This window comes from Citrus clementina, unplaced genomic scaffold, assembly GCF_000493195.1.
Source record: "Citrus clementina cultivar Clemenules unplaced genomic scaffold, Citrus_clementina_v1.0 scaffold_5, whole genome shotgun sequence".
NCBI classification, from domain to species: domain Eukaryota; kingdom Viridiplantae; phylum Streptophyta; class Magnoliopsida; order Sapindales; family Rutaceae; genus Citrus; species Citrus x clementina.
The window spans coordinates 40987999-41011566 of record NW_006262201.1 but is presented as its reverse complement, the minus strand read 5'-3'; the positions used below and the strand labels follow the sequence as shown (position 1 = coordinate 41011566).

The window sequence follows — 23568 nt, the reverse complement described above, 5'->3', positions numbered from 1 at the left end:
ACCGCGCTTTAGAATTGGAGGGTGAGGTACGAAGGTTGGCGCAAGCGATGGATGAGATCCAAGGCAAGAAAAAGCCTCCGAGCTGGAGAATAATGCTGGATGAAAAATCTCTGCTATCAGCCGAGATCATAGGTACTGTGATCCTAAGAGATTTCTGTTTTTTCTACCTCAAATACTCCGGGAGAAGCGACCCGCTGGTGCATATTAAGTGTTTCAATGACATGACTGGTGTGCAGGGGTTAACACCAGCTCAGAGGTGTAGGGTGTTCCCATTGACACTAAAGGGACGAGCCTGAGAGTGGTACCGTAAGCTGCCACGTGCAAGTATAAGGGGATATGAGCATATGTGCCAAGAGTTGGTCGAGTAGTTCCGCAGAGCGATAGCCCCAGAGGACGATATGATGGAATTGATGGAGATGAAGCAGGAGGAACACGAATCCTTTCGCGATTTTGTGAAGAGATATCATCGGGCCGTGCTTGATCTGGGGGCTTTTAATCACCCACAGGCATTGAAAGGATTAAAAAAAGGTATGAGGATAGACCGATTGTGGTACAACCTATTCAGAGTTACTAAACGGGATATGAGTAGACGATGAGAGATATAGAAATTGAAGAGGAAAAAAAGGAAAGGGGAAAACTATGCCAAATTGAAATCATTACTTATTTTACACAGATCTTCGATACATATTATGCCGAGAATATTGTATTTAGTTTACTCGCTTAAATCATATAGTTTACCCGTAAACACCTTGTTCTAACTTAAGCATCGGAGGGTTTACACCGGCAAAACCACCGGCGTCCCTGACTTGTTTCTGTGAGTGCAGGCTTGGAAAGAAGAAAAGGGTGATTCGGGTCCCAGGGACACAGGCAATTGCTAGAACAGGGGGAGTACAACCTTTCCTTCGTGGACAACACAAACGTTGATGGAACGATCAGGTCGGGCAAAGGACGACCAGATTTCAGCATCAACAGTACCTATAAAATCCTCGAGCCTAAATTCTCTAGTAATCAAGTTTCCATTTGTGGCATATATATACAGTTAAAGTTTTAGAGTTGAGAACTCTGACTATAGATTGACAACGAATACAAGTTCCATTGATGGAGATATTGATGTTGTTGTGTAAATCTCGAGCCAAGGTTAACAATACTGAGTATGATGTCAACGGATAACATTCCAAATTTTTGGCAATGGCTAACAGCGATGATTTAATTTTTAATTAATTTAATCAAAATAATTTTATAGTGCATTCTATTTTTATACTTTAATACAATACATTACAATTCAGTGCAGTTCCAATATAGTATAATACATCAAACAAACACTGAATGACTGAACCTATTAGCGCGACAATAGTCCGTATATAATTTCGTGTTATTCGGGTTGGAAGGGTGATGATTGAAGAATGGCAATTACTACAAGTATAATTGACTGATATGATGAGGATGGAAAGCAGCGTGGTGCTACTGGAATCAATTATTTCAACATTTTTTTTTTAAATCAGTCTTGTTCCTATAATTTTTGTTTCTGCCTTCTTAATTTCATTATTTTGTCCCTCTGGCCTTTAAAATTATTTAAACAATTCAATAACTAAAAGCTGAATAGCCCTAATCTCAGTATATTGAGAAAGAGATTTTTAAGTAGTATTAATAGTAAAACTATTACATTATCCAATCATAAAAATAAGCTATGAATAAATAAGAATTATAAAAGATATTGACATAGTATATGTTATTTTTTAAAATTGCTCCCGATATTGCTTGAAATATATATATATATATATATATATACATGCACAAAACCAAGAATATACTCAATATTCATATTTAGTATTATTTTTGAAAGAACACGCAAAACGTTAGAAATTGGATTAATTGCAAAGCTTTGCAATTGCTTATTTAGTTGCAAATATTGAACAAATGACTTGTGAATTAAGATAGATTAGCTAGATTAATACTGACGCCGAAAGTGAAAAAGAAACAACCTTTGACTCGCACTCACGAAATTAAAGAAGAGGTTGAAAATACTATTATAGTGAACAGAACTTGAGGATGAGGGCAATGGCAAAGCTTAAGGATCATGGTTCTCTCCTAATCTGATCATATTCAGAGTAAATAACTCAATTATTAATTGATAATTAATAAATAAAAAATTAAAAAAAGTTGAATTTTACTCATATACTATTACTAAAAGACACATGAGATGATCATTTTTTAAAACTTAAATCTGGCGGCGATAATCAACCTCGTAGGCTCCACGATTATCAAATTAATTTGTCGTGGAAACTAAACGTCGTAACTTTTTTTTCCCTCTCTTTTGGGACTATATTCGAATAATTAATTAGCTTTATTAATCTAAATCATTGTCCGAACGGTTGGCTCTATACGTAATTAACCCCCCGTAATGTTGACATAAACCTCCTCACTACTCTTAGCTGACCGTGACATCTTCTCTGCAACTGCGAGCTCGAAAGATTGCTTGATAGTAGAGTGGCAGAAACTACTCATCTTTTACTTTTTATTTTTGAAACTATTTTTACAACATGCTACTGAGTTGAAATATAGAACGTTATTGGCATTTGGTAAGCACTCGTACTTCTTTCAGGTGAGCCGCCGTTAATGTAATTCAACCATTTTGTGATACGTCATCATACATACCACGTGGCATGATTATGCAGCATCTCATAATTTTTTTTTTTTTTTTTTTTTAGGAACATTGCAGCGTCTCATAATTAATATTTAAACTGTGAATTAATTTCACAACAATAGGTACTACTTACTAGAACTAGAGTCACTCACGGTCAATCGGGACTCCACAAACGCGTAACGATCTTTTAAATAAAGCCATTGATTTTAACTCAAAAAAGTAGAAAGTTTTATCAGGACAGTTCGTGCTTGAAAGAGACAGCGGCCTCGTGATTTGCAAATTCTTACCTCCTAATCGGATAAGATCTCATTATATGATGTGTGTTGCTATATCAACCAAAGTCGGAGCGGCCCCATTTCCTCTCGATTTTCCTTTTCCGCCATGTAAGTACGTACACGTGTATCATCCTCTAATTTTTTGCCATTTATACAGTAATTTCAATTATATATTTAGATCAAACTACGATATAACTGTATTACCGTATTATAGTTATATTCAATTATTAAATATATTTAAATTAATAAAATTCACTGATATTTAACGATTAGATACAATTATAATACGGTAATAAAATTACACTACAAGTTTCCTATATATTTTATTCAGTCTCTCTCAAAGAGACAACACACAAAAAAAGAAAAACATATGGGCGCCTCAATGTCCCATCACTCAATTCCAGATTATTGGAGTATTTTCAGATTATCTCCGCCTCTAAACAAATCAAAAACAAAAAAATTTAAATTTAAAAAAATATATTTTGGGGTATCTCTAATAATTTTGTTGGCCACGAATTCTGCTTCAAGTTGAAGATCGAAAAGCTTTAGGCTTGGAGCTTGAAAGTGATTTGTATGAAGTGACTTGCCGTTAAGAGTGTGTAAACATTGAGCTGATACATCGTAGTCCAAATCAAGATTGTGGATGGAAGATTTTCTTGGTAATTAGAATTTCGTTTGTGGTTGTGTATTTTTCTAGAGATTTGGCCGGTTTTATGACGAGTGTTATTTGTTTACTGCCAGAACTTTTGTCCTTATGCGCGGCATATCTGTTTCTTTTATTTTCTTTAGTTTAATTTTGATGAGAATTCAAGGATTGTTCAAGAGTTCATGAGCTCTTTTCTCAATTGAATGTTTTGATTTGTTAAAATCGAAAGAAGTGGAGGCGGAGATAGAGAAGTAAATAGCTGTAATTCTTGGTAGGTTTATTTTTATTTTGATGAGAATGCAAAGATGGTTTAAGAGTTCATGAGCTCTGTCCCATTATTTATTTATTTATTTATTATTATTCTTAGAAATAGAATTTTGGTTTCCTTTTTTCTATTAATTCTGAGGTGGGTATTCGTAGTTGTGATCAAAGATATAATCAATTATTTTTAAGTGCAAATAAAATTTTCTTGTGACTCGTCTATAAGGAGAACTGCTTTAAAATTTTAGCTACTATTGGTTTAGATGTTATTATGGAGTATGTGCTTTTTCCATAACTAATGTTTGATCAAATGGTACAGTTGGTTTGCATCTTTGAGTTCTGTTTTGATTTTTTTTTCTTTCGTTTCCTTATTTCAAGGATTTCAGTTCCTAAATATTTGTTTCTCTTCTAATAGAGTTTATTAGCTGGCTATGTTATCTTTCTCTGGACTAGTCATCTGAATATGACTCTTAACTACTTGGTTTCTGGGTTTGTTTGTTTCTCGTTTTTCAATTATTTATCTGAATGTTGATTACTTTGTTTGATCTTGAAACAGGCTCTCATAGGCTGTCTTGTGTTAATAACTCGATTCTTGCCATGACTTCATTGCTATCCATATTGGAGGGTTTCAGTGAGGAATAAGCTCCTAAGTCATGGAGAATCCTTATGAAACACCGGGCAATGGCGAAGCAACTGACCCAGGCCTACAAATTGTTAAATTCTCTCCTTACCAACCTGGTACGAAATTATCATCGCCTTGGTTTGATTTGAGAGTCTTTTATGTGAGGGTCAGTAATTTTCCGGTCGATGATTCAACCCCTGAGTTTCTCACTCTCAACCATATCCCCTTGAGCCATGACACCCTTTTAGAAGTGAATGGTGTTCGAAGTAGCATTTACTCTGATGGTGTCTCTTCACTTCTTAGAAGAGATAGGGTAGATAAGAAATCTGAAGAAGCCACATTCATAAGCACTGATAGTATTAGGTTGACAGGAAGTGTGAAATTTGAGGTGTTTGACAAAGAAGATCTCATTTTATCTGGGGTTCTGGAGATGTCTGATAGCAATGGTTTCACTGGGGAATCAAAAAAAAATGCAAAGCATTGGAGCATGAACTGTGAATCAGAGATCACTGCTGGCACTGGCTTTCTGAAGGGAAAACATATTGCAGTTCCTGAATTACCATTGCCCACAATTGAGGTTTATGTTGCTGGCTCCTTCTCAGGAACACCTATCATCTTAACCAAGACTTTGCAGCTTAGTTTTCGAAAGAAGCATAACAGGAAGGGCATGTTGGATGCAATCCCAGAGTATGAGACAACTGAAAACAGAAAAAATGGATCATCAGGACTTGTTTGGCAGGTAAAGTTACTTAAAAAGTTTTAATATCGGTTACTCTCTTAGTTCTTCTGATTTTAGACAATGTGTTTGTATACTGCTATTGCATGTTACTTAGAGGTAAATTAGTAATAATCAGTTATTATAAGAACTGATTTTATTCAAAATTTTCATGACGTATAGACTTCTCATTTATTATTAGTTTTAGTTATGGCGGTTGCATGCTTCCTGTCTTACAAACATGTCATGACAAAAGTCCCATTTGATATTGTGCTTGGGCTGGAAAATGGAAGCTTATCCTAAAGGTGTCTTAGGGTTATGGGCAGGGCACAACATTCTACTGATATAGGGTAGTAATCAATTCCTCCTTTCACTAATTTGCTTTGTTTTCAGTATCCTTGTTCTGTGAAAACTGACAAATGATCTTTATCACAAAGCCATGTGGAGTGTAGTACCCACTTGTTTGGTCCACAATCTCCTGGGCTCTGTCTGGGCATTTTTATGTTGGTTCTTGCATCATCTAATAATGAATTTAATGGGGAGTTTGCTATAGAGTTTCCTGCATTTTGTGTTCTTAAGTAATTAGCTCTAAGCTGATAACTTTATATTTTTTGAAACATCTCTACTTGGAGGTCTTAGTAGTGGTTATCTACAGACCTGTCTCAGGGGCTACATCTGTTGAATTATCTTTTCCATGAGCCTCACCTGTGCCATTAATTATGTATAATCCGTCTTTCTGAAATGAACAGATTCTAATACATAAATGCTAAAACTTCAATGGAAGTCAGTTGGCTTTTATAAGCATCAAATACTCTATTTTCTTACCCAGTGAGGGGAGATTAAGTTTGAGAATTTTGCAGTTCTGTGCCTGTATAATCAGATGGATAATGAAGCTCCTATCACTTCGTCCAAACTACCCTTGTTTTGATAAGTATAAATCCCGTCAGCATGAAATATCTATCAGCATGAAATATCTATTACTACTTATTTACTTCAAGTGAGGTCCTTCAACCAGCACTTTGTTTTCTTCCTCTGAAAAATTATTCATACAGATTTTTGCTTCACATGCATTTTCTATTCTCACCAGTATAATTTATCTTCCTCTTTAGCAAATATGTCATCCTTACACTGGCCAGAATTTTTCGTTCATCTCTGTGGATTTCCTAATCATGCACTGTTCCTCTCTCTGTTGGCTTCTTATAGAGTAGTGACGAAAACTAATAATTTAGTCGCTGATGTTATATCTTTAGCTTGATCTCTTACCATCTTACTGAATATATTTGTTCATCCTTTAACTGCATCTATCCTTAAGTCATTTATTTATAACAGCCTCTTGATATTTGGACTGTGCTGACAGTTAAATATCTTGCTTCAAGGTCAAACTGCTATCAGTTTCAATGAACCTTCCTTGTATGCATTTTTATGGTCCATTTTCAATCTCCTAGATTCTGTCTTTATGTATGCTGAAAAATTATCTCAATGGATATTGTAAAATGTAGATTTGTTTCTTTGACTATGATGGTGGGGTTCTTATTATGACTTCGTGTAATAGTAGTCTGAGTCAGATGGAGAACATATCAGAAAAGCCTTCATGAGAGTTTCTCTTGTAAACATCTCTCTTTGCATGCTTGCTCCTGCATATTGTATAAAGAATTACCCACTGTGTATTCTGTGCTTTTTCTCGTGAGTCTTCTTTTGGGTTGCCTATTTTATTGATGTTCTATTGCCATCACATATAATTAATTAGTAATCGATAGATAAGAATGTCTTTCATCATGGCCCTTGTTTTCCTTGAGCTTAATTTATACAATTAAAGTTGGAGAAAAATGCTAAATTTTAGTAGACAGAGCGAGAAATCTAGTTCATTCCCAATACTGAAAACACGATTTTTTTAATAACTTTCTGGTCTTATGCCCTGTTTGCAGGTAGCTGAGTACAGAAACTACAAACCCGAAAATAATGAAGATTACAGCAGCATGTACTGGAGGACGCAATACATGGATGGTGAAGATGGTGAACTCTCATGGTTCAATGCTGGTGTGAGGGTTGGCGTGGGGATTGGGCTTGGCATTTGTGTTGGCATTGGTATAGGAGTTGGCTTGCTGGTGCGTACTTACCAATCTACTACTCGGAACTTCAGAAGGCGGCTTTTGTGATTCCACTCATCTAAGCTGTTAACGCACTTGGTTCTTGCAACTTCCAGAGGCAGCTAACTTTGTCTTGTTTATGATATGCATCTTTGACATAAGATTTTGACTGAATAGTTTCCGTCTGTAGCAAACAGTCGTCTGTTGTTTTGATTTTTTTTTTTTTTTGGCCCATTTCCCCTTCTACCCTGTTACTTGAAATGCAATGTGGTGTTTGTTTAGAGAAGTAAGATAATTAGTTGCCCAAAATGGGCGGTGGACTACAGATTCATATATGTTGGTGTGAAGGTTTCACGTATTTCCCGCTTGAATTTATATGTAAATAAATCTGATTCTGTGAATCCAAGGTTACATTTTCGTCATTTTGCAGTGGCTACAGATATATGATTTCATATTACTGTTTATGCTTATTGTTTTAACGGGATTTTAGTGGAACTGCTTAAAATAAACAATTTTTTTTTTAGCAAAGATAAATAAATTTATTTAAAAGAGAGTGAAGCTGTCTCGCTAAGTTTTAAGGGGTACTCTTGCAAGAGGTTGGATGATTGAGCGGGTGGGGGTGCTTGAGATGGAGATGAAAGCGAGATGAAAATAGACATGAAACTACTAAGATAGAGTAAACTGAGGTTGAGTTGGAGTTGGTGAGCGATCATACTCCAATGCTCGAGTAATACTTTGGTAACAAAATGATGGCCTCAAGGTCTAAGAAACCTTGAAACCTAACATTTAGGTTGAATGTACTTAAAGGTTACTTTAGTCTATTTAGACATTTGGTGGATATTTTTTGGCTGACCTCCCTTAACTGAGATTATTTTAATATTTCATTTTTCTCTTTTCTTATGGTTACATGAGTTTGGGAGGTAAGAAAACCTTCAATCTCCTTTTTACTTCCATAATTGGACACATAGCAAGCTTTTTAGCATTATGGTCATGCTTTGCTTTGCTTTGCTTAAAGAATATCTACTCTCATTAACTCATTCTTTTTAGTTCAAAAGAAAAATATTTTATTCTTTCTCATGACGGCGTGCGCTGTTCACGTGTTTATTTTAACCACTAAATTTGAGTTCTAACAATACCCTTTCGTATTAAACATATTTACCAAAACTTTTTTACTCTCATGTTTGTTTTTTATTTTTTGAGTTTTACTACCAATGGGTCAAACGAGTTAACTTCATTTTGATTGGCTTTTCTTGGCCACGTGTCATGCAATCATCAGTCTATATTAACATCCCCAAATCTCCTCTCCACACCCCCCCCCAACCCAACATCCATGATATACTTGACGATATTTCGTCAATTTCATTGCTCTAGTGTTTGGTTAAAAAAAAAAAAATACAAAAAAAGGGTTAAGCTACACCTATCCTTTAATTAGATATCAAGGTTCGTTTCAGATTCTGTAAACTAGTCTGAAGGGTGCTAAAAACTCGGCATGCGAACACAAACTAACAGATACAGAAAGCAAGAACCATCATCATATGCATGTTTTATTCTACTAATTTCATGTCCGAGTTATGAGCGCCAATGGAAGCAATACAACATTTTCCTTCGCGCAGTAACTATAGCCCATCGGGAGCATCCCAAGATGATAAATTGATAATGTTGCTAAAATTTTGATTTATGTCCCTATCATTTATTACAATGATACCAGAGCAGCTCAACTGGCTGGCTCTGGAGCCACTTCAGCTCCAGAATGCCCATTACCAACGCGTTGGAGTTTGTCATCAAATCCCCACAATGTTGCTGATTTTGAATCATCTTGAATCATTAATTTGGAAAACTCTTCATGGTCATAATGCAATGTGGCCTTTCCTCCAAACTCAGTCGGAAGATTTTCCTCATCAAAATATGAACTCATGACTTCCACGCTGTCTTTATTCTTTGGATATACAAATTTCACCTTTTGGAATGTTTTGGCATCCAAGAAATACTTGACAACCTGAGATGCAGCAGAGAGGCAGCACATGTTATTTTATTAAAAGGTCTAACTCTTTGAAAACTAAAGAAATAATACCAAAAGTGGAAGAATTAAGAGAGAGATCTAAGAATTAATCATTAGTACGAATTCTAGTAATTACAAGCATGATATAAGAACCAGAATGCATTCTCAGGGAGCAGAACCAAAACCTTCCAAAATGCTTCAAAAATCCGTGGGGGATTGTAGAGAAATGCTATGGCCAGCCTTTCAGGGTAGTGATTTTGTAATATATTGATAGTTTCTCGAGCAGACCTGATAGGGACGCTGGTGCTCAATGACCACCCAGTGAAGTCTATTAACCATGCCATTTGTTCCTGACCCTCTGGAAGGTTTAGGATAGCATTCTCTATGAGATAGACTAGGTGTCTCATCTGATTGTCTATTGATGCAGTGTTCTGCAACATTTGAAATGACAACGGGTTTTAAAAATAACAAAATCTCAGAAAATGCAGCACTTGAAAATCATCTAAATAAACTACCTGCATTCCGGGTCTCAATATGAGAACAGTCCTGCCATGTCGGTCATGAAAACCAGCTCTAAATAACTTTCCGGTCTCACCTTCAACTGCAATTTCATTCTGGCAATGAAATCCTTAGCATGATCAGTGAAAGTTGAACTAATCGACCTCAAAGAAGCAATTAATTATATTGCCAAGTCCAGACTTATTATTTATGGCCTGTATAAATGTCACAACACACGACAACTGAAACCAACTAACCCAACGGATTTCCTCCGGCCTGTAGGTTGACCTCCATTTGAGTGTCTCTTCCAACATTTTCTTTGCTTTGTCCACATTCCAGTTTCGAGCCTCCAGATATCTCTTCAAGCATGCATCAGAGCAATACTGCAAACTACGTCCATAAAGTGGTCCGATCGCAGCCTTAAGCTCCTTGACCTGCTTCCAGTTTATTTTCACAGAAAAAGAGTTATTTCTAAAAGATCAATACATTTACCTCTATTTTGCTGTCAAACAATAAAACTGAGAAGAACTAATCTACTTTTACTAATTACAAACTAAAATTGATGGACTATATGACATGCTAAACTTCATTAATACAACTGATGACTGAACTCAAGGTACATGGTTTCTATATCTTTTCTGAGAAGAAAGATCTGCAAACCCTGACCCCAAATATTACGGGTGTAAACCATTGTTTGGTTAAGTGGAGCATCAAGGGAACACCAAGGAAGATAGAATCCACGCATATGATTATTGTGAATTACTGACTGCAGCCAAATGAACTTATTAATCACCTTTGACTCATGATGGTGCTCCTCACTCTCCTGAGTGTTATTCTTCTTGCGAAACATGGCAACTGATCCCACAATTTAGCAATCGAGTCAACCTATAACATTAATTACAAAGAACATGTGAATAATTTATTCTCAACTGATTCAACAGCAAGATGGCTAGTTTTGAGAATAAACAATCATGTAGGTCAAGATGAGGAAAAACACAGGTACAGCAACCAACCAATTTCAAATATTATAGCATGGATACAGGTTGCAACTACCAGAATACAGGACCATATGCTTGAGTGGATCTCCTGGGTTGATTATGGCTTAGTTAAATACAGAAGCCAGATCTTTAACATGATTGTCTTTCAACAACAACCGCTAAAGGGAAGGAGTCTTAGGCGAAACCATGTGGTCAATCTCCAAAGAGTTCAGTTAGGAAAAATAAAAGAAGCCAATTTAAAAAGAAGAATCATGAAATTCGTGTGTTAGATCCAGAAAAGGCAACATGATTGTTAGATCCACAGAAGCAACATGATTCAACCACCCCCCATAACAACTCTTTAATCTTCATTTTTTGAAAAAAATAGCCCATCAAACAAGAAATTAACAGATTCAGCCGCATGATTACAACTGTACACTCAACCAGCTACAATCTGAATTAATTTGCTCCTTGTGGTTGCATAATCAGTATTTTGAGTGTTCCAATATATATATATGTATTTGGCTACGCTGACTAATAATTTAGACTAATCAAAATGCCTTTAATATTTCACAACGGCCACGTACTGTGCAATTTCTCTCAGTTTTACTACAGAACAAAAAGCAAAAGCAACCGGATTAAGACATGCAATCAACAAATAGTTCTCTCCCTCGATCCCCAACAACCTTATTATTAATAAAAGGAAATCAAAATCATTATACCAAGTCACCATCGACGAAAAAGAAGATACATAATAATAAAAAATAAAAAATAAAAGATCAGAACAAATGATATCGAAGATAAGATCAAAATAATAATTCATGAGGAGGAGGTTTACGAGTACTGTACCTGGGGAAGGAGATAGAAACACCGTGGTAATGCTTTGTCTATGAATCTGATTTTGAAGAAGATGGAGTTGACGAAACGAATACAAAATTTACTAAAAAGGAAAAAAATGAGTGGGAGTAAAAGGAAAAAGAAAAAGAAATTACTCTGATAGATATTTGTGTCGAAGTGGAAGCGTAGCTAACTACAGTGGCTACAGCTATTTGTTTTGTTTTATTTTATTTTTTTATTTTATTTAATACGAGTAAAATGGGATCCTAATAGTTCACTATCCTAATTTGGATCACATGGCTGGCGTTGATGTTGAATTAATCAATTAAATTGAATGTCACTAAATTTATTAAATAAATTAAGAAATCTAAATTTATTTATAAATGATATAAAAAATATAAATAAAATATTAAAAATTAATAATTTTAATGAAGACTTCAATATTAAAGATCATGATATATTAAGTAAGAGATCATTAATATAATAAATAAAAACTCAATAGATATAAAATTAAACAAGTTAGAGATTTAATTAAATAAAATAGAAAAAATATTGAGTAATTTAGTACTAAATTTACTATAAATATAAATAGAAAACTTCAAAAAAAAAAAAATTGAAGTTCTAGCAGCGCTATTGCTCGACTGCAGCTTGGGGTTTAACTTGAAATTTAAAAACTTATTGATGTTTTTAATGATTAATATGTTTTCTAAGGATTAAAAATTTTTAGCCGTAACATACAGCTAATGTAAACATAAGCTTCGCCATTTGTCGCTGGCAAATACTTATTTATCCGTAATTAAAACTTGTACGATTCGATTTGATCCCCCCTTTTCCTCCCGTAACTCGCCCTCATTCGATGCTGCCCAAAAACGTCAAATAAATAAATTAAATTTATTCTTTCACTTCAGTATCGTGCACCTGCGTGCGTTCTAGAACATATGTGTTGGCATATTCGATTCGCCGTCGTTTTAAATCCTTCGATAATGCCAAGGTAGAGTGTTCGGCTTCAACGGCTCCGGTTTCTTATTGTTAATTTGTGATTTGTCTGTGATTGGAAAGTTTTGAAAACTAAACGGCTGGTTAATTTGGTGTTGGGTGATAACGCACTATGCACTCACCCAATTGGGCCCGAGTTGGGGCCCACAGCACAAAAATATTCATGGACCCTACTCTCCTCCGATGATTCGGTAGAGAGAGATTTATTCTTCCACACGTCGCAATTATGTAAATATTATTAAAGATAAAAAATTTTAACTTATGTCATAATAAAATTATTATAAGTATTAGTAGATTTTTTATTTTGAATATATTACTAGACTTAAATTAAACTGAAAAAATAAGGAAACAAATCAAATAAAACTAAAGAATTCGAAAAAGAAAGTTCACCTGTCCCACTACCTGTCACCTACTACACGCAAGAAAGTGATTAGATGGTATTGCTTTCAAAAATCTTAATCGGGAGGTCGGTCGTGGCAGGGACCCAATTGGCTTAAAGAAGCAAGAAGTTGGACAAATTCAGCAGCATGTGGCACGCTGAGATTTAGTCAAATTGTGCATGCTTCATTGAAGTCTTTTTTATTTTGTTATGGCTTGCTTTTCCAATGACCAAGAATTAAGGGCCATCAACAGTGGTAGTCTATAAATGACTGCTAATTAATTTATTATTTATGTTCAGACAAAAGTCATCAATATAATTGGTGTTAAGAGTCATGTCGCAGGACCATGAGCATCAAGGCCATCACAATTCAAAAGGCATTATTAGTTCTTGTTGGAGATTATGGATGTTAAAATATTTTTAATTTTCTTCATAAATTGCTGTTTATTATATTTCGCGATTGTATGGTTGTTACAAATTTATGCGCTAGTTACAGCGCTACAGGAAGTTTTTAAAATATACCATTAAGAGTTAGCTTTTTATAGGGTTATGAGAGTTACAAATGTTATCAATAAGTAATTTATTATAGTTCTGTTTAGGATTGAAATGCTGTAAGTTACAATTGTTATAGAAAAAAAATTATAATTATAAAATAAAAATTAGTAATATGTAGTTAATATATATTTAAATAATAATTTTGATAAGTTTATTAAAAATATAATATATTTTTTATTATACAAGTGAAAAATCATATCAATATAGCTTCCAAGTTACGGTAGCTAGTGTTTACCAAACACTAAAAGTTACAGCTGTCTAACCTCAATTCCAAACGCATCATATGTAATGTGAGTAATACTATAATTACAAAGATGACATGCAAATTTTTATGAAAAATCCATATGTAAGAGTGTGATAATAAGATAAGAAATCATAAAACAATATCAAGTTATAAATATAAAAACATGTTTGATAAGTATAACATTAATTAATATTCATAAAAGAGTGGTTAATGTGCTTGTTACTTTTATATGAATTCCGATAAAAATGGATAAATCACAATTTTCAAAAGGTCAAGAATGCAGGTAATGAGAAATTCATATTCCTTATATTATATTTTATGATTGGCCTGTGACTACGAAATGTTGTGTTTAATATCTAAAAATTGTGAACCAATTGATTTTGCCTAAGTGGCTAGAGTCACTCCCTCACAAGTGTGAAATAAGGGGTATGAATCCCTCCAGATGCACTGTGGAGGTTTAAATGTCTCAATAATTGTATGATTATAAATATTATAAGCAATAGTTTCATAAAAAATAAAAATAAAAATTATGCCCATTAAGGAGATTGATCAAGACACATGATGATATTTTTATTTAAAAAAATTCTTAATATTCATGTCAATGCTAACGAATGACTCTCACTAATTAAGACTTTGATAGTGCCTCTTTATTTTTAAGTATATGTATATTTTTTAATTTTTTTATTACATATAGTTGTAAATGATTTTCTTTTATAGTTGTTAATGATTTTTTTTTTTTTTTTTTGTGTACAATGTTCATGTCAACGGCCCAGCTGCCTTCCACCCGTTGGAAGGCACAACTTATATTTGTCCTATAGTGTTGTGGCCATTGGATATTTGAGAAGTTGATCCAATGGCTCTTGTTTGGAAGCACGAAATTGAATTTCAATTGGCAACCGTTTCGTGGACTGTGCAAGAGACAATTGTATACAAAAATTAAAAAAAAAAGTTCCCTTTCATCAGCCGCCACCGCCACCCATAACACCCTTTAATATCATGAGCATCGTCCCAATCCTTGGCTGCCATCCACAAGCTCTAACAACCACCATGACCGCCATCACAACCACCACTCCTCACAAACCCTAGCCACCGTTACAAACATTCATAAAATCTAACCACCATTGTCAGTTCATTAGGCTTAAACTCCGTCGCCGCTGTCTACCAATTATCCACAACACCTAACCACCGTCACCAACAAACGTTGGCCGCTGCCTCCTACAAGGAAGCCTTACCACCTGCCATCGCACACACATAGAGTATTGCGACAGAGCCAGAATGTAAATAAGATCCAGCCGAGGAGGGATGTTTTCCTTCTCTGGCCGACTTTTCTTTTTTTGTCTTTTCTAATTATTATATTACTTTTTTTTTTTTTGTCTATATTTTAGTTGTTAGATTGTTTTGTTGTCCTTGCTGGCGACGGTGGAGTTGCAGCTAGAGGTGGCAAAAATACCCGTTCGGTCTGGACCCGGACCATACCCGGGTGTTGTGGGCTGGGTATTACCCGGGCCGGGTATGAAGCCAGGTCGATCTTGGGCATCACTTGATAAACTCGGAACCCGAATTTTATTAAAAAAATATTGTAAAATATATATTATTTTAAATATTTATATTTATTTGACTCATTTAATATACATATATAAAGTTTTAAACACTTAAAATTTATATTTTCATGTCAAATTTTATTGAAATAAATTTAAAACTTATAAAATTACCAAAAAAATAAAAAATATATACACATATAATATAAAATTCGGGTACCCAGATTAAAACCCGACCCGAACCCGGACCCAGACCGATTGCATCCGGGCAGAGTCCGGTCATTACCATACCCGAACTCGGCCCGGAGTTTTGCCATCTCTAGTTGCAGCTTGTGTTGGTGATGCTTGGTGTCATTTTAGAGATTTTTTTTTTTTTTACGGGCTACACCAGTTATCTTCATTCATTACGTGTCCTTTTATAACATGTTGGATTTTACTACTTTTTTATCCAAGGGCAACAAGAGAAAAGAAGGGGTACCTTCCAATGGGTGGAAGGTAGCGCCCAAGTCAACGCATAGAATATATGGTATATATTTAATATTTCAAGTGATTAAAATTGAAAGCAATTCAAAGAATAGACCGCATTTCTAAAGCATTATTCCTCTAAAGAAAAGGCACAGAGAAATAGAACTAATAATAATAATAATAATAATAACCCGCCTATGTTGGAAAGGTAAGGATACTCTTTCAAAACTATATAATTAAATTTATAATAATTTTTTATTATTTATTATTTTATATATGTGGTTGTAATTTATGTCTTATCTTAGTCTTAGATCAACTTCAAAATAACAATAGCCTAATAATAATAATAATAAAGTAGAAAGGAGCATCAGATTCCGTTAAAAAGGGAAGCATAAAATTGTTGGGTGAAAACTGGAACACAGAATATCTTCCAATCAGCGTTAGTGTACGGCGTAAGCACAAAGCTTTCAATTACTGTAGAAATTTATTTATTTTTGGTTTTATCTTTCCTTGGTGTCATATGCTTCATTTAGTTAACACAAACTAATTAAAATCCATATAACGAGAGATTTGCAGTTTGTATAAAAGGTCAAAAGCACCATAATGGCCTAAGTTATTATTGAAATGCCATTTCACTTCTAAAATTGTAAATTAAAAGATGTATGTAAAAAGTGTTGGACGTAATCACTTCATTATTATATTTTTATAAAGAGTGAAACTATTTAAACTCATTCAAATATTTAAAAACTCACTTATTGATAAATTTATTTTTATTTGAATAAAACAATAAACAAATATCTATTCTATTTAGAATAAAAAATTTAATTAAAAGTTCTACAACCCTTTAATGAGTTCTTAACTCAAATAATGCTTTAATAATAATTTTGTTAAGTAATTAAGTTTATATTAGGTATTTGGACGGATTTGTAAGGTGAAATATAAATTTTCATAGAGGAATTAGGTAGATTTAAATACCCTCTGCCCCTTAAAAAACCTTATATTTACTACATTTATCTTAGTTGACTTATAAAACATCAAGTCTAGCTTTTAATTAATAAAAATAAATTACATTGAAAACATTTTTGTTTTTATCTAATTTTAATAAGTGAAAAAGTGATTTTGTAGTGGGTTAAAAAATTGGTAGATTAATATTTGGGGTTAAAATATAGTTTTGTCCTTAAATTTTATGATATATTAAAATTTTGAGCATGATATCATCATTATAATTGTTTGCTATTAAACTGTAGTTAAATGTATTGTTTGTGTGAATGTCCCCGCCCAATATTTTTCACACGTATTTTTCATTTTACAACTCATATAACCCATAATAAATTTCTTTGAAAATTTTGTATTTTGACATCCTCAATTTTGTGGACTTTTTATTGTGGCCCGTTCAAATTTGTAAATTCTACGCTCTGACCCATGAACCAAATCCTCAGTCATAGCCTATTAAAACTAATTTTAAAATAATTAATTACAGATAATATAATTTAACAAGACAAGACCTTTGTCATAACCTATTAAAATCTACCTGCCTGTATTTTACCAAACGCTTCCATTCATACTATCAGCGTCATTTTGGAAAAATAATTTCAGTGAATCGAGAGATCCAATTAATTAAATTAGATGTGTAAAACTACTGCAACAACTTTTGAACAAAGAGACGAGTCAGCGTCAACAATCAAAGGACCCAGGTGGATTCGAACCACCAACCTCCCAAAACTCGCAAGTTTGGGTGCTCTTGCCGTTTAGAGCTTATGGACCCATCCAACAACGAAATTTTGCCAAGACTACCAAGACTTCGGTGAGAACAGAAATCGGCACAAAAGAATGAACTCTCAAAAGAACCAAAAGCTAGAAAAAATAGGGCTACATTTACTTACAATTTTTTCTTTATTTCTTTTTTTAGTTTTGTCCATTTTACATTAAATTTTATGGTTTCTAATGAAAACAATTCAAACATATTTACACAAACCCGAAAACCTTTAATTCAATACAATGTCATTTCCCCGGGTGCATAGGGAACTCATTAATAAACCTTTTTTTTTAAAACCACATCAAGAAAGCAAAACGATATAGCAACGAGTATGCATCGATTTCTAAATAGTTACAATTGACAAATTAGCTTTCCTCCATTGTTGGTCCGCATAATATTTTTAAAGAGTGAAGAACCAAACCATCCAACGAACCAAAAAAGGTCTTCGACTAATTCAAAACTGTAGTTTCGACTAAAGACAACGTAAATAATTATCCGTAGCACCAAAATACAGATTATAATCCTACTTTGAAATTAAAATACTGTAACTTTTAAAATATAATTAGAGTAAAAAATTATAATTATAAAACAAATTAACAGAATATAATATACATAATTTTTAAAAAATTACTTTAATAAAACTAATAAAAATATAATAAAATTTTCACACAATTTTTTATTTTAAACTATAATTGTCAAACCTCAATCTCTTAAGCTATCTATAACCGCAAACTAAAAATAAATAGTAATAGGATAGCCAAAAAAAAGTTAAAAGAGAGGAAATTCAAAATAACAAAATTGTAACTTACAATAAATAAACACAATTTCTTTGCAATGAATATAAAAAAATATCGAAAACTGTCAATTACCATCTCCTAGCATTTTTTCAGAAACTTTTCAATATTCACACACTGAGTATCATCTCCAGCCAGATCAAACTACCAAGCATATGAAAATCCAAGCTTTACCAGTTCAATGATCACAACACCATAAACAGCACATCAGTTGCACCACTGCAATTGAAAAAATTATCAGAAGAGTGGCAAGACAATATTCTGAGAAAAACATTTACACAATAATAAAACTGCTCGTCCAAACTAGCAGCTGCACGAGGACATCATTACTACTAGCAGGAAAAAATAAATAAATTAAATAGTAAAACAATATCGAAGGAGCCAACAGAAAAGAAGCCCAACTCATCTTAACTTCATAGAAACATTTATCCCAGCCGCTTATTTTTCAAATCCAAGCTGATAAATGGATTACAACAGGTTTGAAACTCAACTGAAGCACAGTGCTGCCGTGCAACCAAGCTGATCCACATCGTATACCAGACACACATAGAACTGTTCTCCAGCCAAACTGCAAATATCTCCACCGCAAAGATGATACAGCAAAATCCAACACCATCAACACCACAGAGATAATAATGATCCAATCCCTGCACATTAAAATACATAATATAAACTAATCTCTGAAAAAAAAAACTTCTACCCTATTCAGATTCGTCACCTCTTGACAAACATATCCTCTGAAAAAACAAAAAAAAAAAACTTCTACCCTGTTCAGATTCGTCACCTCTTAACAAACATATCGGTTGCATAGTTAACAGCGTTTGATTTCTTCTTCAAGTTTGAGCAAGTCTCCCTCTCGCGTACAAAGCCCCCTGTCAGCACTTCTATGCCAGCCTGTACAAAACTTCTTATCTCCATCTCAGCAGTAACCAAGGATCATATTTATACAGAAAAAAATGCCACGATTCTTTACAGCACTCTTCGCTGCACAAAGATTGTCCAGAGCGCTGGCACAGCTACTACACTTGATAGAACCAAGGGCTCAAATACTAAATATACAAGCCAACCCCACCAATTCAGTACAAAAAGAATAAACCCAGCAACAGCTTCTCAATAACAAAACAACAGTAATTGTATGCTTATATCAATAAAATTGAAGAACCAGCACCCAGATTTACATAATAAGATCTGGACTTCAAATCTAAATCCCAGCTACACCATCCGCCATATCAACAACATCGAACTTGGATTATTTTTATTGTTACAACATCCATGAGAAGATGAATGATTATTTGATCAGTTATGTTGATCCACACTCAGGATTATAATTTGATGGAAATATAAGCAAGCAAATGAGATTGCATGTCAGTGCTGTTTCGATTAAATGTCAATGTTTTTTTAGCCTGCAGTTGGATTAAAATGCAGTCAAAGCTGACAGATGCATAAAACTTGATTGTTTTCTTATATAAAATATATATTATAGTCCTCAAGATATTTAGTTATAGAAAAGAAACATAAAAATAGAAATAAATTATAAACAATTAGGTAAACATTAATTAAATACCAAATATTAATGATTATGTTTGCAGTATGCACATCATCAATGTGAAAATTATATAGATCATAGTCTCTGGTAAGTTATTACCAGTTACTAGTGCAATTATGAACAATTAGATAAAACATTAATAACATACCGAATATTAATTATTATGGGCAAGTTATTACGAGCTACCAGTGCTATATAAGCTGTTATGATGAGCTAAAATATGTGTGCCAAAACATAGTCAAGTTCTATGTGTAACATATAAGCATTATTATGTAACAAGTGTCATCAATGTGAAAAGCATATAGATCATGGTCTCGGGTAAGTTAGTAGGAGCTACCAGTGCTATATAAGTTGTTATGATGAGCTATAATATATGTGTGCCAAAACATAGTCAAGTACTATGTGTAACATATAAGCATTATTATGAGATAAGTGTACCATGTATATAAAATTGATGTGTTTCAATAGATTGTACCTTCTGCTTTCCCTTCTTCGCGCGCAGGCATCTCGACTGTGAATCGTTGAAGATTTGGTAACGGACTAAAACGGCTAAAGTTAACGTAGGAGAAAAAAAAAGGAAGACGAGAAAAAAAAAGGAAGGCAAAAAAACACCAGACACCAGCAGGGGGAGAGCCGGGGTAACGAAAAATAATAAAAGAATAATCCCCGTGCCATCTCCCCCCGAGAACAAAAAAATAAATACTTTTATTAAGCTTTTTTGACCTGCCATGCAAGCGCACCTGTCATGGCAAAGGCCGTAATAACAACCACAACACGTAAAATCTATCTCTCAACTTCCGATCACATATTTTCCTCGCCAGTCACAAATTTTTTTCTCCTTCACCTCCACACACAACATAATATTATAACAGCTAACAGGTAATAAAGCAAAGACTAAGCTTACACGATATGGTAGCTAGCATAACAAAGATTTTTTTCCCCATCTTACTATCATCTGCAAACGTGTTCCGCAACAAGCCACGCCGTTGCGGGAGATAGATCGTATTCAATCCAGCTTCAGAACCGTCATGATTAGGTCGGCCACCATCACGATCAATCCATCGCTGACTTAATCCGAAGGGCTATTCCAAATCGAGTCAGCACCTAAAGAAAATCAAACATCTTGAGAAACCAATCACCAAACGATTTCAAAATTTAAAAATAAAAGATTAAAATTAAAAAAAAAATCAGATCTATGAACGTTTAAAATCGGAAAATCAGAAAAAGACGTTGAGATCTAACAACGAATCTGAAAATATATACCATACATGGAATCAGAACCATCCGATTTACGTATCACAGCCCAGCAAGCTCGCCGATCTGACGAAAATACGAAGATCCAGATCAAAGCTTTGAGAAAATAGGCGAAGAGCCATGATGAGCCAAGACTATCTATTCGAATTTGAATAAACAAAAGCGAGAGAACTTAGAGACGAATAGATCTAAGAAAGCAAACAGCTGAAAGAGGCCGGCGCAAACAAATGGCTACAATAACTGGTAGAGGTGTTGTCATCACTTATAAAGAGATGAGTACCGACTTAAAATAGAACCCTAGTGATCTCACGGCTATTATTGTTTGATGAGTTATGAGATGGACGGTTCGATTTGAGCGATATTATTGATGCGTGTGGTTGTTATTTGTGCGAAATTGATAAGGTATGGGCGGCTATTAATTGTCAGCAGAAGGTTCTCGATATAGGAGACTTTTCTTTGCCTTCACGTCTTTAAATTTTAATCACAATTAATCCATTATGGGCTCAAGATTTTTGACAATTTGACGAGGGATAGAAAATAAAAAGTTGATTAGCATTTAGACCACCCCCACAATTTTTTTTTTTTAAATGATAATAATCAATTGATAACTCAGGGCCTGCGCTCCCTCAAGTGGTAAAGCCTCTCTTGCTAGGCTCGCTTCCTTATTGAAAAAATAGTAATAATAAATTATCGAGCAAATAAAAATCAACGGTAGCCTTCTCCTCTTTCGCTACTTGGTCATGTATACATGAAACTCAGTCACGCAATAGGATTTCTTCTAGGCAAACAATCGTGAGTAGAGCTTTTAACACAGAAACCCTGCCATTTATTTTTATATTTTTTTTATTTTAATGGCAAAAGAAAATAAAATTACAATAAATCGAATTCAATAGTAAATTATGTAAATATAATTTTTCATAAATAAAATTATTGTTATTAGATAATTTATTTCTTTATTATTCAAACTTATTTTGATCTTATCAATAAAATTAACTAATATAAAATATAGTCAGGGCCGTGATTTATGGGACAAAGATATTTTAGTTTAATTAAATTCATATTTATCCTTTTATAAAATTTCCAAAAAATAATAGAATTATGAATACAGAATACGAAAGTGGGGTATAAAGATATTAAAGTGGAGTGAAGAGCATTTCTCAATAATAACACATGAATTTCTTGTTATACAATTGTGCTGCTTAATTTTATTATATTTTTAGATCAATATAAGATATCTCAATTTGAATCTTAATTGATGTAACACTTATTCATTGGATAGTGGTTAAGTATTTTACAAACTAAGAAATGCGTCATCCAATGAGATAGTGACATATAATATCGGGACTCAAAGTTTGGATCACTAACATTATTTTTATTTTTACGATTTGTCCATATGTGACATTATAGAGTTAGTGGAATTTGGTTGTTACCAACAATTTTGATCAAATTTGTTAGCATGCTTCAAAATCATATCAAGATATCACTCTCCATCTTGAGTGAGTCTTATGAGTCATTTATTTTTTGAGAATTAGAAGGTTAAAATTGAAATAAAGTGAAATCAAGATGAGTAAAAGAAATTATAATAAGTTATTTACTTGAGCTCCAGGAATTAAAATCATAATCGAAGTGAGTTAAATTCCAATTAATATATTTCCTTCTTCTTGGAATCATAAATGATTGGAATAGATTGTTTCAAGTTACAAAAGTACCCTAAGTTAAAATTATGTGTTTGTTCACAAATAAAATAATAAATAAATATTTTTAAATAAAATATATGCATCTTTGTTATAATATTCAACTTAATATTATGATTTTTTGAATAAAAAATTTATATCATTGTTATTTTAATTATGTTATTTTTTATTTATTTCAAAAAAGAACTAAACACATGGATTCTAAAATAATGGGAAGGGGTGGCTTCAAGTACAGGCGAACAAGGTGATCGCCTAAAGCCCCATAGTTTGAAAAGAGCTCATTTTTTTAGTATATTCTTAGTAATACTCTAATTAATAAAGTTTTTTTGAACTTACGTTTTTGTAGGGAAGACTATTAGACATCTCTTTAATTAGTAATTATTCTGCAATCAAGAATTATTTTTAAAGAAAATCTATATTTGGTAACCTTAACACTAAGGATATACTTATTAATATTATCTAATCATTAATTTATTCATTACTAGTCTTCCCCCCTCCCCAAAAAAAATCTTTACCTTTTTAATTTCCTTAAAAACTTAATTATTTAAGTTTAGAAATTTTGACTTGTAATTAGTATTTTTTTTAATTTCTATTCAAAATCTTATAATCTCAAGAAATCAGTAGATAAAAAAATTCCTATTATGCTCTCTATAAAGAAAGTTATTATATTCATCGATTCATTTAAAAAAATTTTGGTTTTTTGAAATACAAAACATGCATTTATTATATGACCATCTTAACTTAGTTCATCATCTTAACTTAAAAAAAATCAGTTCATCATCTTAA

At 33.3% G+C, this 23568-nt stretch overlaps 2 protein-coding genes and 1 long non-coding RNA gene across 6 annotated transcripts; 1 reads left to right on the top strand and 2 right to left on the bottom strand.

Moving 5' to 3' along the window:
- The first annotated feature begins 3224 nt into the window (after positions 1-3224).
- LOC18041208 (uncharacterized protein At1g01500) lies at positions 3225-7672 on the top strand. Of its 2 annotated transcripts, none has more exons than XM_006434919.2 (3): positions 3225-3578; positions 4383-5187; positions 7089-7672. In XM_006434919.2, exons 2-3 carry the CDS (start codon positions 4480-4482, stop codon positions 7317-7319), a joined length of 939 nt encoding a protein of 312 aa, XP_006434982.1. In that variant the 5' UTR covers positions 3225-3578; positions 4383-4479; the 3' UTR covers positions 7320-7672. The 2 variants fall into 2 exon arrangements, with proteins under 2 accessions (XP_006434982.1, XP_006434981.1); XM_006434918.2 differs by lacking the exon at positions 3225-3578 and adding an exon at positions 3595-3836.
- A 1092-nt stretch (positions 7673-8764) lies between these two features.
- LOC18041207 (phosphatidylinositol transfer protein 3) lies at positions 8765-11733 on the bottom strand. Of its 2 annotated transcripts, none has more exons than XM_006434914.2 (6): positions 11574-11733; positions 10541-10632; positions 10005-10181; positions 9765-9863; positions 9435-9680; positions 8765-9246 (listed from the first exon to the last, which is right to left on the bottom strand). In XM_006434914.2, the coding sequence occupies exons 2-6, from the start codon at positions 10595-10597 to the stop codon at positions 8965-8967; spliced, it is 861 nt and encodes a 286-aa protein (XP_006434977.1). In that variant the 5' UTR covers positions 10598-10632; positions 11574-11733; the 3' UTR covers positions 8765-8964. The 2 variants fall into 2 exon arrangements, with proteins under 2 accessions (XP_006434977.1, XP_006434978.1); XM_006434915.2 differs by lacking the exon at positions 11574-11733 and adding an exon at positions 10761-10779.
- A 6759-nt stretch (positions 11734-18492) lies between these two features.
- On the bottom strand, positions 18493-21331 carry LOC18041206. 2 transcript variants are annotated; one of them, XR_002905342.1, is made up of 3 exons: positions 21098-21331; positions 19073-20938; positions 18493-18935 (listed from the first exon to the last, which is right to left on the bottom strand). It is a non-coding gene; the product is annotated as an uncharacterized LOC18041206 (long non-coding RNA). The 2 variants fall into 2 exon arrangements; XR_002905341.1 differs by having other exon boundaries at positions 21103-21331.
- Between the last annotated feature and the right edge of the window lie 2237 nt (positions 21332-23568).

Coding starts and splice junctions, on each gene's coding strand:
- LOC18041208 (XM_006434919.2), top strand. CDS start 4,480: ATGGAGAATCCTTATGAAACACCGGGCAATGGCGAAGCAACTGACCCA. Junction 5,188..7,088: donor CATCAGGACTTGTTTGGCAG/GTAAAGTTACTT, acceptor CCCTGTTTGCAG/GTAGCTGAGTACAGAAACTA.
- LOC18041207 (XM_006434914.2), bottom strand. CDS start 10,597: ATGTTTCGCAAGAAGAATAACACTCAGGAGAGTGAGGAGCACCATCAT. Junction 9,681..9,764: donor TATTGAGACCCGGAATGCAG/GTAGTTTATTTA, acceptor CAAATGTTGCAG/AACACTGCATCAATAGACAA. Junction 9,247..9,434: donor TTTTTGAAGCATTTTGGAAG/GTTTTGGTTCTG, acceptor GCTGCATCTCAG/GTTGTCAAGTATTTCTTGGA.